This window comes from Cuculus canorus, chromosome 13, assembly GCF_017976375.1.
Source record: "Cuculus canorus isolate bCucCan1 chromosome 13, bCucCan1.pri, whole genome shotgun sequence".
Lineage (NCBI taxonomy): Eukaryota > Metazoa > Chordata > Aves > Cuculiformes > Cuculidae > Cuculus > Cuculus canorus.
The window spans coordinates 17,098,538-17,112,716 of NC_071413.1; the positions used below are offsets into that span (position 1 = coordinate 17,098,538).

Sequence of the window (14,179 nt, forward strand, 5' to 3'; positions counted from 1 at the left end):
TTTGCAAAAGGCTATGGCTGTTTGCTTTCAGCCTTATCCTGACCCTGTCATTAGGGATGCACTGCTCATTATTTGCTTATTAAGTCTTAAAAACAGAGAGCAGAAACTTACCGTTCCTCCTCACAAACGGCAAGTGTTCGTATGAGCTTTCAGCTTACAGGGCAGATGCAGTAACTACTGAAGTGAGATTTCCAGGGACATTACAGGCTCTACGTGACTGGAATGAATCAAAGCTAACATCTCCTCTCTGCTTAGATATAAACTGAAGTTTAAACCGTCATTCTTTTCATGCAGGGAGACCTTGAATGCCATGTACTTCAGTACAGGCTTGAGATGACTTGTAATGTTTGGTAACCATAATCAGTTCTCTGAAAGGTGTAAGAATTGCCTTCAGGAGAGGTTATCTAAGATCTGAATTGAGTCACCTCCTTGCAGTCCTCAGTTACGAGCAAGACCCAGGGAGAGGTGAATTTTAGATTCAATCATGTCCTCCTGCTTTCTATAGCTAATTTGGCAGGGGCTGTTTTGGATCCTATTTTAAGATTATTGCCGTAGAGTATCTCCAGTTCTGAAAGGAAGCGTCTCTCTGGGGATAACTTGTGTGTCAACCCAGCTCCCAGTGCAATCCGAATGCTAAAAGCTGGAAGCTTGTTCCTATCTGTATCAAAATAAGTCTTCCTGAGCTTCAGGAATGAGGCCGATAGAATGCTTTGAAATGCTTAGACTGAACATTCAACATTTCATATACAAATTGTTACTGCTCTGTAAAGTAGCACACTCAGCCATTTTAACAGCCACGATGTTCTCTGTAATAACAAAAGAATTCTTTGTATACTCCTCAGTGACCAAAATGGAAAACAAGACCTCAAAATTTCTTCTTAACCAATTCCAAGTCTGTTCCCTAATGTGACCGTAATATTAGAATAAAACATGTGAGACAAGGATGATGCTATGCTCCATATTTTATTTATATTTTATGTAAACATAATTTGCTTTGTAGGCACAATATAACAAAAGCTCTAAAGCAACAAATACAATTAAACAGTGTTTCAGTTCACTTCAATCAGGCTTAAGTTAAAGAGAAGCTTTCACAGTTCCTTTAAGGCAAATTGAGAAATGATTTGTTTCACTTGAAGAAACTATCCAATTGTCTTGGAGTTGTTTAAATAATACTGTCAGTAGTAAGCACAAACCTTCACTTCTACAACAAAAAGACTTGGTCGGTATCAAGTCCTGGCATCATCATTTTGTGTAGCATGCCCTCTCCCACTTCGGACGCACTACTACTGTTCGTGGGATTCTAAAAGGTACTTAGGGCTCATGGGCCAAATTCTGCTCACACAAATCCTGCTTCCAGAACAGACACCTGAAAAACTGCCACTCATTTCAGTAGTGACCTTCATTCAGATATGCCATTTTAATGCCAGTAAAACACAGAGCAGAGCTGAGCTTGCTGAGGGCAATCCTCCTCCGTGTCATGCTTGGGTCGCTCCAGCAGTGTTCCTTTGTACGCACTGCAATTACCGGATACTCTGCTGATCAGAAAATGGCCCCAGAGCTGGTATGAATAAGCATGAAGAGTATTTTTGCCTTGCTAACAAAACCCGAAAGGACTAGCCAGAATTATTTAATTTGATTGTTGTCCCTGTGGTGTCTGTGGCCTCAACCAAGATCACCCATCTTCATTTGTCTCGAAGGGTAATTTAACGGTAGAGCCAACCATACCGCGGTTTATAACAGAAGCACGGGTTTGCTATTCCGCTTGCCCTACTAATTTAAGGCCTTGAGAATGCCACTTACTGCCAGCTCAAAGGTCACCAGCAATATTGCTCACTTTGGCGTCAAATCAAAACTCCTAGTTATGTTAAGGTTTGTTGCAGGACAACAGCATTACACTAACTGCAAAACAAAATCGGGCATGTTTCCTACCGCTGTCAGCTTATGAGTCGTGAAAACTTAATGGCCTTTCCTAAAAGCCCAACTGGTAAACCCAATACATGGGAAACTCTCACTGAATAGTTATTTTTTTCTGTGGATAAAGTCCCTGTTTGGGCCCAATATGGCACTGGAAGCGTGGGCAGGTTCAGCTTAGAAAGAAAAATCTGTAGTGAAGTTCTCATCAACATCTAGAGAAAAAGTAGTTCTGGTCCGATTAATATTTCAAAAGCTTTTTTGGCATTTTTCTCTACAGTTATTTCTGCTCATTATTTTTGAATGCGTTTAACCTGAGGGAAACTCCTTCAGAATGAACATTCTGCACAATTATCTGGTATTAGAACAGCAACTTCATGAGTACAGCGTAAAAAGATGGACATTAATACTCAGGCAGCAAGATGAAACAAACGGAAAAAAACAAGAGAGAATCTTCTAAACCCACACATAGAAGTCATCCAGGCCCCACAAGTCCTTTCACACCGAGAAAAGCCTGAGAAGCCCTCCCTCTCCACTTCTAGTTTTTAACTTCTGTCACTACAGGGCACTTGTAGATTCAGATGAACAACCAGCCATGCCTGGGGAAATACCTTCTGTTGAAAATAACACAATTCAAAAATACATGGCACTATACAAGGTCTGTGACGTTCCTTGAGCATTTCTACTGTAGGTGATTGCAGTCATTCCAGAATAACTGTTTTAACAAGACGATCAAGGACCTGAGTAGCTGCTGCTGGGATAGGTGAGACATGACAAAACTGCTGACTTTGCCATGTTTAGATCTAGTATCCACAAGTGGGAGGTAGATAGGACTGGCTGGTCTTGGAATACTCCAAACTGCAAAGAATTACAAACAGAATCGCACACATGGAGCAGAGCTTTTGGTAGAACTACTCACCTAGATAAAGTTATCCCTGTGCATAATCTCAGGTGGGATTAAGGCCTAAAACTAATTTTTAACAGGGTTAACTTCAGTAGGAGTTCAGCTCCAGCTTGACAGTCGATCAGCATGAGTGATTTCACAGCAGTGCTCTCTGCCAACAGATTTCTTTCCACAGGCTGATGCGTGAGCCTTACCAATACGATTTAAAAATGAAATTTAAACCTGTTTTAGATTTCGGACACAGATGTGCCCACGTGTCCTTCGCAGAATATGTCGATCTGTCAATAACTGATAATTGCTACAGACAGTTAAAATTCTGGGTCTAAAAAGAGTGGCTCGTGGACCTTTTTCTTTGCCTGTAACATTCGGGTTGGCAGTCAGATCAACAGGAAAGCACGGCAGTTTGCACTCTGAATGAAGGGTTTCATTACTGGTGCTGATGACTAATGTGATTATACAATACTAATCAAAGTCTCCCAATTAATGATTTCTTGCACAATTTCAGATTCCTGAACTCTAAATGAGGTCTTTTTGAAAATGAAGTCAGGATTGCTTATAAAATGATGAGGCATGATTGAGGAAAATGAAAACTCATCTTTTTTGCAACTTTTATCTGTGCTTCATAAAAGGAAAACTATTTTAACTCTGAAAATCCACAAACTTTAACACAAAAATCCATAAAGTCCTCCCTCCAGTTACTAGAATCTTCCAGACAGCAAGTGGGGAAGTTTTTTTGTTACTACTTCCAACTCGCAAAAAAAAGCCACCCTCCCCCCAATAACTTTATGCCAAATGTTGGGATCTGCATGAGAAAGATGCCCATCTAAAATCACACAGTACATTAATAAGGCTTTTAAACCGGAACGGAAAAATCCATGGGACTCCTACAGGGAAACTGGGTGTTACACAGGAATGTCATAATACTGCACTGGATGAGGATGGCACTGGAGTTCAAAACAACAATGATCAACAGCTCATAGCTCAGCTGACTGCAGACAAATACAACACACACTGTACTACAGCATTTGTTCACTGATGCACAGAATAGATTTCCAAGTCTCGTTCCCTTCTGCTTCATCAATCTCTGCTTCCACCACTTCTGGCTGTTACTGGATGAACGGCATGCGCTCTTTGTTCTCATTGTCCCCTTCGTGGTCTTCCTCCTCTTCCCCAGCCTCACTCGTCTCTGTGCTGTCGTTGGCCATCTGTAGGGTGAGAGATGAGGGACATCAAAGCACCCTTCACGTTGTCTTATGCATTAATATTTCAGTTTGATTCATTTGACAAAGTGGCTTTAAAAATGAAAGAAGGCATGGTTGCAACATGAAAAATAAACACTCTGTCTGTACAAAACTTCTGCCGGCACTGCACCATTCCAGCTGGAATGGTCACTGCTCCCTCCCAGCTTACAGCTGAATGAGCTGACACAAAGCTGCTTTGTAGGACAGGACTCTGATCTGTGCGCTTGTAGCAAACTGGTATTAAGGCTCTGGGATACGAGATACAGCTGTGTGGGAAGTTTACAGAATGTCTGAGCCCTCTGGTTTCCAGCACCTTCTGCCTCTGCTCTCCCAGGAACAGGTAACACTATCCTGTAGTGCCAGCTAACGGGTGGGATCTGGTCCCTCGCAAGGCACAGTCTCGTGGAAACCCAGAGAACAACTGTTTTGTAAAGAAAACAATGAAGTTTCACAGAGCAGTGGATATGCAGATGCTGGCAGAAGATATCTAGGACAGGGCAAGTCTTGGATCACACGGGAGTGGGGCGAAATGGCATTTCCATATTTTATTAAGAGGCCTGTACAGGCAGTAGGCCATTGCAGAAATCTATTGTTCAGGACAGCATTTAAGGAGCACATGGTGGTTTTTTTCATGGGAATATTTATTGTGAGCTGTGTAAGGCTCAGGGCTCTCAGGTACTTCCCTGTCAGTGCGACTTGTCTCGGGAGGCTAAGGAAGAGCCTGCAGAACTGGACAGGCGGCAGTGATCAACAGCATAGATTAATGTGACAGATTTTTCTTATGCACCAACACTACTTCTATTAGGACACACGACGATTCTCATATCAGCACATAACTATTTCAAAATCAACTGAGCAAGGGACCCATTCACTTATTAAAGAGAGATGCAGTGACATTGCAGCCCTGCTGGAAATAAAAATCTCCAATACAACCTGAATTTAATGGAGAAGAGCAATACTCTGAAGGTACCCACATTTTTAAATTAACACCCTTTCATGAAGTGTACCAGATTTGTTCTCACTCTCTAACCGATGGCTATTGTGAATATACAATAACCAGAGACGAGATGGAATACATTTATTAATGTTGTGTTAGGAGTCCTTGTTTACAGTTTTGAGATGCAATTCAGCAACAAAACAATGCCCAGCTTCCATGTGTGAGGTCCCAAAAGCCTTCCTTCTCCTTGTACTGCTTTTGTTTGAGATTTGGGGCCAATTTTAGAGTAAGAGCTTAACTGTAATTCAGGCTCTTTTCAGGTTCTTTTCTGTTCTTTAAAATCAGGAGGTAACTCAGATCTGAAAGAAAACTTCACACAGCAGTATTGATCTGAAGTTGGGGTTTCATTACCTTTTTTACTGCTCATTCCTACATCATCAGTGAACGCTTAGGCCTGACTCTGAGTTTCATTCACTGCTGCTCTCTGTAATGTTTCAGTACCAGGTTAAATGCTCCACATCCAGTGGACCAGAGCTTTGTCACAACTGCCTTCCCTCAGAACAGTTCTAGAAAGAAGTATTTAGGTATCATACTTCATGTATTATAACAGAAGTAGAAGAAACTCCTGCCAAAGGCATAGTCCAACTATTGGATGGGAACCAGAAAGCACTCCTGTGCGTCTATGCTGAAGTAATATTGACTGTGTCTTTTTCTGTCCAATCCATTTATTAATACAGGAATTTTGTATTATGTGAAATGTCTTATTTGTTTTCCATCACAGGGACAGAAACAGATTTAGCAGTTTTACCCTGATCTAACACTTGCAGTCACATTTTTGGAGAGGCAGATAACCATTCAGTACAGAAAATTAACTGCTGGGACTCTGGGAATTACAATTGCATTTCACCTTGGGTTAAAAACAGAAATTATGCTTATCGGTTGTCTTTAAGTGTGATGGATTTAGACAAAAACAGGACTAAAAAACAACCCAATAAGAGCAATTTCTCCCAAGGCCAGTGCCATCTTTTAACCTGTGTGACGGTACACCACTCACATGGCGATGTGCACTCACCAGCGGAGTGGGGGCTTTCTCCACATCCAGGATTAGTTTTCCAATATTTCCTCGGTCATGGATTCTCTGCATGGCCTCCTTCACCTGAAAGGAAGATAACCTCTTGATGATTTTCAGGCACACACTAAAAGAAGCTTGATTTCCCTCCTTCCAAACCCACCAACATATTGAAGGTGTGCTATGCGCAAGGTCATTCCAACAGCTGCTTGAAACAAAATCAATAGTTAAGCACGTTCAGTGGATTTGTAACACTGATTTTTGCATTCTGTTTGCCAAAATGGGATGTGAGTTGTGATGGCAGTTTCTGAATAGCGCAGTACATACAAAATGCTAATGTAGAACACAGCAGTTAGTTGAGATGCAGAGAGAAATACAGGCTCGAGGGGTTAACCCTGACAGGCTCTTCATTAGGTTTTTCTCTTTGTGCAATATTTATCAAGAAACCCTACTTTCATTGAAAGTACGACATGTTTTTCTAATTGCCCTGTGATATTTTTCAGTCCATCTCCTTTGTCCCTGTGGAGGGAATGCTGTGTGCAGGCAGGGCTGGGATTAATGCAGTGCTGTGCTTCTCACTGCACAAGCCAGTGTCGCTTCCCATCTTTTTCACCTTTTTGTTTTGTTTTAGATTCTAAGCCACTGGTTCCTACAGGTGCCCCAGGAGCAGGCATTTAACAGCTGACGGCAGTTAGCCCACGTGAGAGGAACACAAACCTCCATATCCGCGCGCCGGAGAGGAGCACATGTTGATGTGTGATGTTTCGGAGCTCGTGAGAGCTCAGTGCTGATGAACTGACACCGTGTGTGCTGCACTAAACGCTCAACGTGCACGCAGACCACTATTAAATCACTGAGAACTGGAAGGCTTTGCTCACTTCCATGGTGGGAAACATCAGGAACTGAAAATGCACATATAAAGGCTGTTTCATATCCTCATCCCACGATTTTTTTGCCAGCAGAACAGGATATGTTGAGACAAGAAAGAGTTTTATGTTCATAGGAACTACCATCTGTTACATAGTTTTAGCGCATGTTTTAAGAACGATGGCCCAGCCATTTGAGACAATATGCTGCCTTGGGAACAGGTGAGTCCATGGGACACTTAAAAGCCTGGATTGGGGTCCAGGTACATCAAATCATTACTGAACGCCTAATATGGAACAAGAGATGAGAGTTTTAAAGGCACCGAGCAAATACAGCTTTCAACTTCCAATTAAAGTTAATGGATGCGGGGCACAAAATCTCTTTGCCATCTGGCAGCCTTATTTTGAAAGCTGGGAGCAGTGAACTCAATATTACAATCTTAATTTTGCCAAGTCGTTTCCTCAATTAGTAAATACCAGACTTAAGGAAAAAAGTCTACTAGAACAGAAGAAAAAAAGGCACCACAAAGCACAGTGACTTCTTAACTGAGGGCAGAACTGCAAATTAAACTTGGGAAACACAAAACAAAGGCTGACCTCAAATCGTAGTCCACAAAATCACAGTAACTTTTATGAAGTTCCTTTACAGCATAAATGATACCTAACCATCCTGTAAGACTGCACCCTGAACAATATTCCTTTAAGAGTACCCAGCAGAGACTCTGAAGAGGCAGCAGCTATATTATATTTTACGAAACTTATTAGCCAAACCAAGCTTTCAGGAGGGCATAAATAACCCACAGGGATCACAGAATCACAGAATCACAAGGTTGGAAAGGACCCATTGGATCATCGAGTCCAACCATTCCTAACACTCCCTAAACCATGTCCCTAAGCACTTCATCCACCCGTTCCTTAAACACCTCCAGGGAAGGCGACTCGACCACCTCCCTGGGCAGCTGTTCCAGTACCCAATGACTCTTACTGTGAAGAATTTTTTTCTGATATCCAACCTGAACCTCCCCTGGCAGAGCTTGAGGCCATTCCCTCTTGTCCTGTCCCCTGTCACTTGGGAGAAGAGCCCAGCTCCCTCCTCTCCACAACCTCCTTTCAGGTAGTTGTAGAGAGTAATAAGGTCTCCCCTCAGCCTCCTCTTCTCCAGGCTAAACAACCCCAGCTCTCTCAGCCGCTCCTCGTAAGACTTGTTCTCCAGCCCCCTCACCAGCTTTGTTGCTCTTCTCTGGACACACTCCAGAGCCTCAACATCCTTCGTGTGGTGAGGGGTCCAGAACTGAACACAGTATTCGAGGTGCGGTCTCACCAGTGCCGAAATGGGACTGGTGGGATGGGACAGAACTGGAGAAATCAGCACACGCACTCGCCCATCCATTGAAATTTACTGTCAGAAAATCTTGTGGAAAGCAAGGCATGTAATGTTTATTTTCATTTGTACCATCTCATCTTCAGCAAGGCAAATTGGAGAAATTGTGCTGTGCCTGCATTTTTCACATGCACCGGATCAAACTGAGGGCTCTGGAGAAAGGGTCAGGAGTTGTTTCCAGGACACTTGTAAGCAGCCTGCGAATGCAAACAGCAGACAGAGGCAGAGGGACTAATAAAATTCATAACAGTAATGGTGGCTATGGGATCCAGATGGAGCTATTAAGATATATAATAAAACTGAAAACGGTTTGAAGAGCTGATATTACATCTGTGTATTGCAGTGCTATTTCAACCCACCTACCCAGTCGGTCACATTCCATACTAGTGTGATGCATCCAGTACGCTGTGTCTGAATGCAGACCATGAGCTATTTCACAAATCAGTAATTTTTATGTTTATGGCTGCTAACAGCCCACTTATCCAACCCAGACTACAACCGTTTGTTTCCTAAGGTGCCTGAATAGTAAAACCGGTCCCTCTTACACTACAGAGGGCAGAGAGCATTAAAACCTTCTTTGCTCCGCAAGGTTAAGGCTTCAGTTATTCTGCGCAGACTGTATGAAAGCACTGACTGTTTGATGAGTGCATTCAGGCACTGGGGGCCCTCTGTCTTTCACAGAGTGTGGGACGGAGCTCAGGCCCAGTGTGTGCCTGAGAGCACCAGATGAACCACCCCGCGCTTGGTTAAAGGCAGACCCAGGCTCCACCAGGAGTACAGCAAGGCATCTGCAAATCCCAGCATTTACTGGAGGCTCTCTAACGTGGTTGAAGTTTGATTCAAAATCAACTGTCCTTCCAGCAGTGAGGATCACAAGGGTTTACCTCTTCTTTCAGAACTGTGCCCCTAAATTCCTTCTCACCAATTATTCTGTAAGGATCGCTATTTGCATTTCCCATCTCACATCCCACTGAACGTATCTGACACGCTTCTGTTCACACGGGTGAGGAACTGACTTCCTCCTGGTGCAGGAGCATCAGTGGAGGGATTGGGGATTGGAAACCGTGCAAGGGAGCATTCACTCATACAGAGAGTTTCCATCTGAATAAACGACCAAAGTGTCTGGGCCTGTGTTCCAGTGTAGCTCAGCCCTCAGGGAATTTGCATCTGAATTCATGCTGAACTACAGGTTTCAGCCTGGAGAGCCCTCAGACTGACGCTGTCTGTACCGCAGATTCTTGCACTGGAATCACAACTGGTCTTATACATTAGTGGACACGTGGAGAACGCTTCCCCTTCCCACGTTATTTAGGTAAGGAAAGCTGGCAAATCAGTTCCTGAACACCAAGCCAGAATGCTGCACAGCTGTCCAGGCAATCCACACGGCACGTCTAGGCAGCAGCTGAGGAAAACAATTCACAGCAAAGGAGAAATAGAAGGAATCCTGCCTTTTCCCTCAAGCACACTGTCGCATTACTTCATACTGATGTTTGACGTACTGCTTTCGAGCTACTCTAGGCCAGTAGAGTAGCTCTCTTTCCCCTGTTTGCCCAGTCTGGTGGAAAACGAGAACAAACACAGGATAAGGACCTTTCTGACCCAATCTGCATTTGCTTTAGGGAATATGTTTTTGTAATTGGAAAACCAATTCTGAGCAAGTGCATTTCTCACATCCCTTTTAGCTCAACAAATGGTAGAGGTCACTAATACGTTATCTCATATCCTCATTCCAGTAATGTACTCCTCAAAAGTATCAAGAACTTTGGATATGGTCTGCTCTTTACAATTTCTTATTCAGCTTCAAACAAGCTCATCTTTCCCGGGTTCCAATCTGTTCAGAATCGAGCCGAGGCACTTCTCTTCCCCAACAGCAGTAGTTTTCAGAACACAGCTGAATACTTCCATCCTCTGCCAGACCAGGTCTTCTCTGTCTTCAAAACCAAGCTGTAACGGCGACCCACACCCTAACGATTTTTATACAAAGAAGTACTGCAAAAAGTTAGTGTTTTTAAAATTCTGCATACAAACTAAACCAGAAAAGCAGGGCAAAGGCAGGTTCAACAGGCACGCTGGGTTCTCGGGACAGGCATCTGCCCTAATTTTCTACTTTCAAACGTCTGAGCACTATGGGCTTTCAAAGGCAATGCAGATAACGATATATAGTGAAAAACAGCATAAGTCTGGAATTCCATGTGGGTCTAACAGACTTTTAAAACCTGATCTGAGAAAGCGCAACATTTGTTCCTCCCCAGGAGAACTCTGGCAGCACCTGATTGTACAGATTCAGAAATGCTGCCACCCCCAGGGGACCAGCAACATCCTGCTCAGCCTTCCTTCACTGATTAAAACCTAAAATTACTGAGTATTATAGTCCTGACCAGTTCCTACCAGAGCAACACGAAGAACCCAGCAGGAACATCTGAGCACATCTCAGGCCAATGCTTCACGGACAGGCGTGTGTGTTCTGTTTGTGGGTCTGCGTGAGCGTTCATCTCTGAGCCTTGCGATGGGGAAAAGATCAACCTGCTCTGGGAGGGGGTCTTAAAGATACCTTTCACATGGAGTAGGCTGCAAAAATGACTCATTTGATGTTGCTGATTCTAGTGGAGTTGGGCAATCTTCTGTCATTTTATAGAGACTGATTATGTACCTTGACACTTACTGATGCTGGGGTCTTGATGTTACCTATTACCCAAATAAGTCAAAGTAGAAACCACAAAAATTAAGTCATTTTTAAAGTTCCTCAGTGCAATTATAAAATGATATCTTTTTGTGTAAAAAAAAAAAAAAAAGTTGTCACTGTGGCAAAAGGAATGTTTTCAGCTAATTCCCAGAGATGCCTCTATAGTTTCAATGTTACAAACCAGCTACTTTAGTAGCATCACATCAGCACTAGGGACTGTTGAAGAGAAATGGCGCGGTATTACAAATACAAAAGATTTCCAGTTCCTTGTAGCAATGGTGTGCTAAATTGCTGTTGTATTTCTAAAAGAATCATAGAATCACTAGGTTGGAAGGGACCCACTGGGTCATCGAGCCCAACCATTCCTAACACTCCCTAAACCATGCTCCGCAGGACCTCGTCCACCTATCCCTTAAACACCTCCAGGGATGATGACTCCACCCCCTCCCTGGGCAGCCTCTGCCAGTGCCCAATGACCCTTCCCGTGAAAAATTTTTGCCTGATGTTCAGCCTGAACCTCCCCTGGCAGAGCTTGAGGCCATTCCCCCTTGTCCTGTTCCCTGTCAGTTGGGAGAAAAGGCCAGCTCCCTCCTCTCCACAAGAAAAAGAAAGACAGATTTCCATAGTTCTTTAGCTAATTCCTCATGCCAGACCATGGGACCTGCAGAGTTTTTATTTCACTAAAAAGCCAAAGAGACTACACTATAACAACACCCATAAATTATTTTCCTCTCCTGAATACAACAAGGTGTATGTGCTGGGAACACAGGCTGACTTCAGCGTAGCCGTCTGTCATTAGTGAGCTGAAAGCAATCCTAATCTAAAATAAAGTACATGTTTGCACTAAAAAAAAAACAAACCAAAAAACAGACCAAAAATTATTTTGGTTTCTTACCAGCATATCTAAAATAGCGAAGTACTAATAATAGCAGAGAATTAACAGCAAAGCACTAACACTGCAACTAAGAAAGCAGCTCCTTTAGGCATCAGATACCCACAGATCACATCGGTTTAACCGGGTGCTGCCAGCACTCCTCGCTGATCTGCACTATGGGAGAAATGCAGGTAAAAAAACCACACAAGTCACCATGTTCTTACCAGTAACCACTCAGACTGGAAGAAAGATCTTTATACTGAAATTAAAAATAGCGCCTCAACACATCGTTTTCACTCAAATAACTTCTGAAATTGTAAATCATGAAACCTAAAGAATATGCCAAACAGAGCAAGTATCACAGGATGTCATCAGAGTATGCCATTCAGTTTGGGTATTTGCAGCTAGCTCCTCATTGCATCAGTTTTCCATACCTTTGGATGGGAATAGGTAAAAAATCAGCCCATTTTCAATTCAAAGACATGTCTTCCTGAAACGCGCCTTGTACACCTGCCTTGGTTTTGTTCCTGTGTTCTCCTTGGAATTTTCTTGTCTGTTTCTGTGTTTTCCCTAGATGAAATCATAGAATCATAGGATAGTTTGGGTTGGAAGGGACCTTAAAGCCCATCCAGTTCTACTCCCTGCCATGGGCAGGGACACCTCCCACTGGATCAGGGGCTCCAAGCCCCATCCAACCTGGCCTTGAACACCTCCAGGGATGGGGCAGCCACAGCTTCCCTGGGCAACCTGGGCCAGGGCCTCACCACTCTCATAATGAAGAAATTCTTCCTAATGTCTAGTCTAAATCTGCACCTCTCCAGTTAACGCCCATTGCCCCTCATCCTATCACTGCAATCCTTTGTAAACAGTCCCTCTCCAGCTTTCTTGTAGCCCCTTCAGGTACTGGAAGGTTGCTATAAGATCTCCTTGGAGCCTTCTCTTCTCCACACTGAACAATCCCAACTCTCTCAGCCTTGCCTTGTATGAGAGGTGCTTCCAGCCCTCAGAAATGAGTAAAACCAATTTCTTGCCTGGCTTTTCACCTGCAGTCCCTCATTTCAGGTCTCCATCCCTCCTGTCCTGAGCGCCTAGCCTTCCCTTTGCGGTGCGCTGCAGCTGCAGGGAGATGAAGCGAGGAGCGCAGTGCCCTACAGAAGAGATCTATGATTTCACCTTGGTTCCCCACTACAGAACAAACTCGCAAACTCTATTGAGGCTGCGATTACTTTGGAAGTTCCTAAAGAGAGGACAGATGTAAGTCTGACCTGTTATATATAATACATGCCCGAAACAAACAATTATGCTTCACTTTGTATTGCTATAATCAAGCTAATTTACCCATTTTCCTTTAAACTAATTTGTTGGCTGTTCTGCGTTTGAAACCAGGAGCCAAGAGTAGCCTCCACTGAGGTATTCATAAATGTTCACTAGAACTTCATTTTGTTGGTAGAACACAGCAAAAGCAGTCTGCTGCTTTATAAATACAGAAAAGTTAAACGGGAAATGTATTCCTAATTATCTGTTGCACCATTTCATGGTGTGAAAGATAAATGCAGCCTGCCTAAGGAACGGATGCTATTTTCAAGCCTTTGGATCTTATTTTAACCACAACGATCCATTTCTGTATTTGGCTCTGACCCATCTCAGGAGTAAAATAAGAGACACTGCAAAGCTGGAACACTAAACCGCTCACTCTGCCAGTATAACACCACATCGGGGCTTCAGGCCTGTCAGTAGAGAGAAATAACAAAGGCAGCACTCCATGGAAAAACTTCCTAGTGGAAAAATGCTGCTTTCCTCATCGTACGTGAGGCTGTTCAGCTCAGTAGTACAATGAATTTTATCTTTTTTTTTTTTAGTACACTCACACATTCACATCACAAAAGAAAAAAAAAATAAAAGAATTGATGAACCGCTGCAGTAGAAGAGTGGATTTTTTTCTAACTCCATGAGGCTGATACAGTTTGTTCCACCAAGTGACAGCTACAGACAAGAGTTTTATTTGTGTAGACGAGTGCTTCACCTCCTCGCTCTGCGCTCAGGCAGGGTTACTGTGTGCTGTCTTGCCTTGGGCCCTGCTGGTGACAGGGGGTTCTCTGAGATACATGAAAGCATTTCTGCTCACAGTGAAAGAATCTTTCATCCCCCTTTGGTAAATTAGGCTGAAGCATGAAAGGATGAAGAATCTTACACCAAGGTAACAAATTTAATCCGAGCCAGATGTGAAATTAGATCAGTCAACTCAGTGTAATCTGTCCACTCACCAATCCTTCTAACCCTGGATCATCACGAGCTGTCAAAAAGGTGATCAGC

General features: G+C 43.3%; 1 protein-coding gene across 1 annotated transcript in view; it reads right to left on the minus strand.

Annotated features, from left to right (window-relative positions):
* Nucleotides 1–944: 944 nt before the first annotated feature.
* Nucleotides 945–14,179, minus strand: part of VAT1L (vesicle amine transport 1 like) — a 64,686-nt gene continuing 51,451 nt past the window's right edge. The window contains exons 8-9 of the mRNA XM_054079099.1: nucleotides 6,066–6,149; nucleotides 945–4,020 (exon numbers count right to left, since the gene is read on the minus strand). Of these exons, the coding sequence (XP_053935074.1) occupies nucleotides 3,922–4,020; nucleotides 6,066–6,149 (183 nt within the window). The 3' untranslated portion in view covers nucleotides 945–3,921. The remainder of the gene's footprint in view (nucleotides 4,021–6,065; nucleotides 6,150–14,179) is intronic.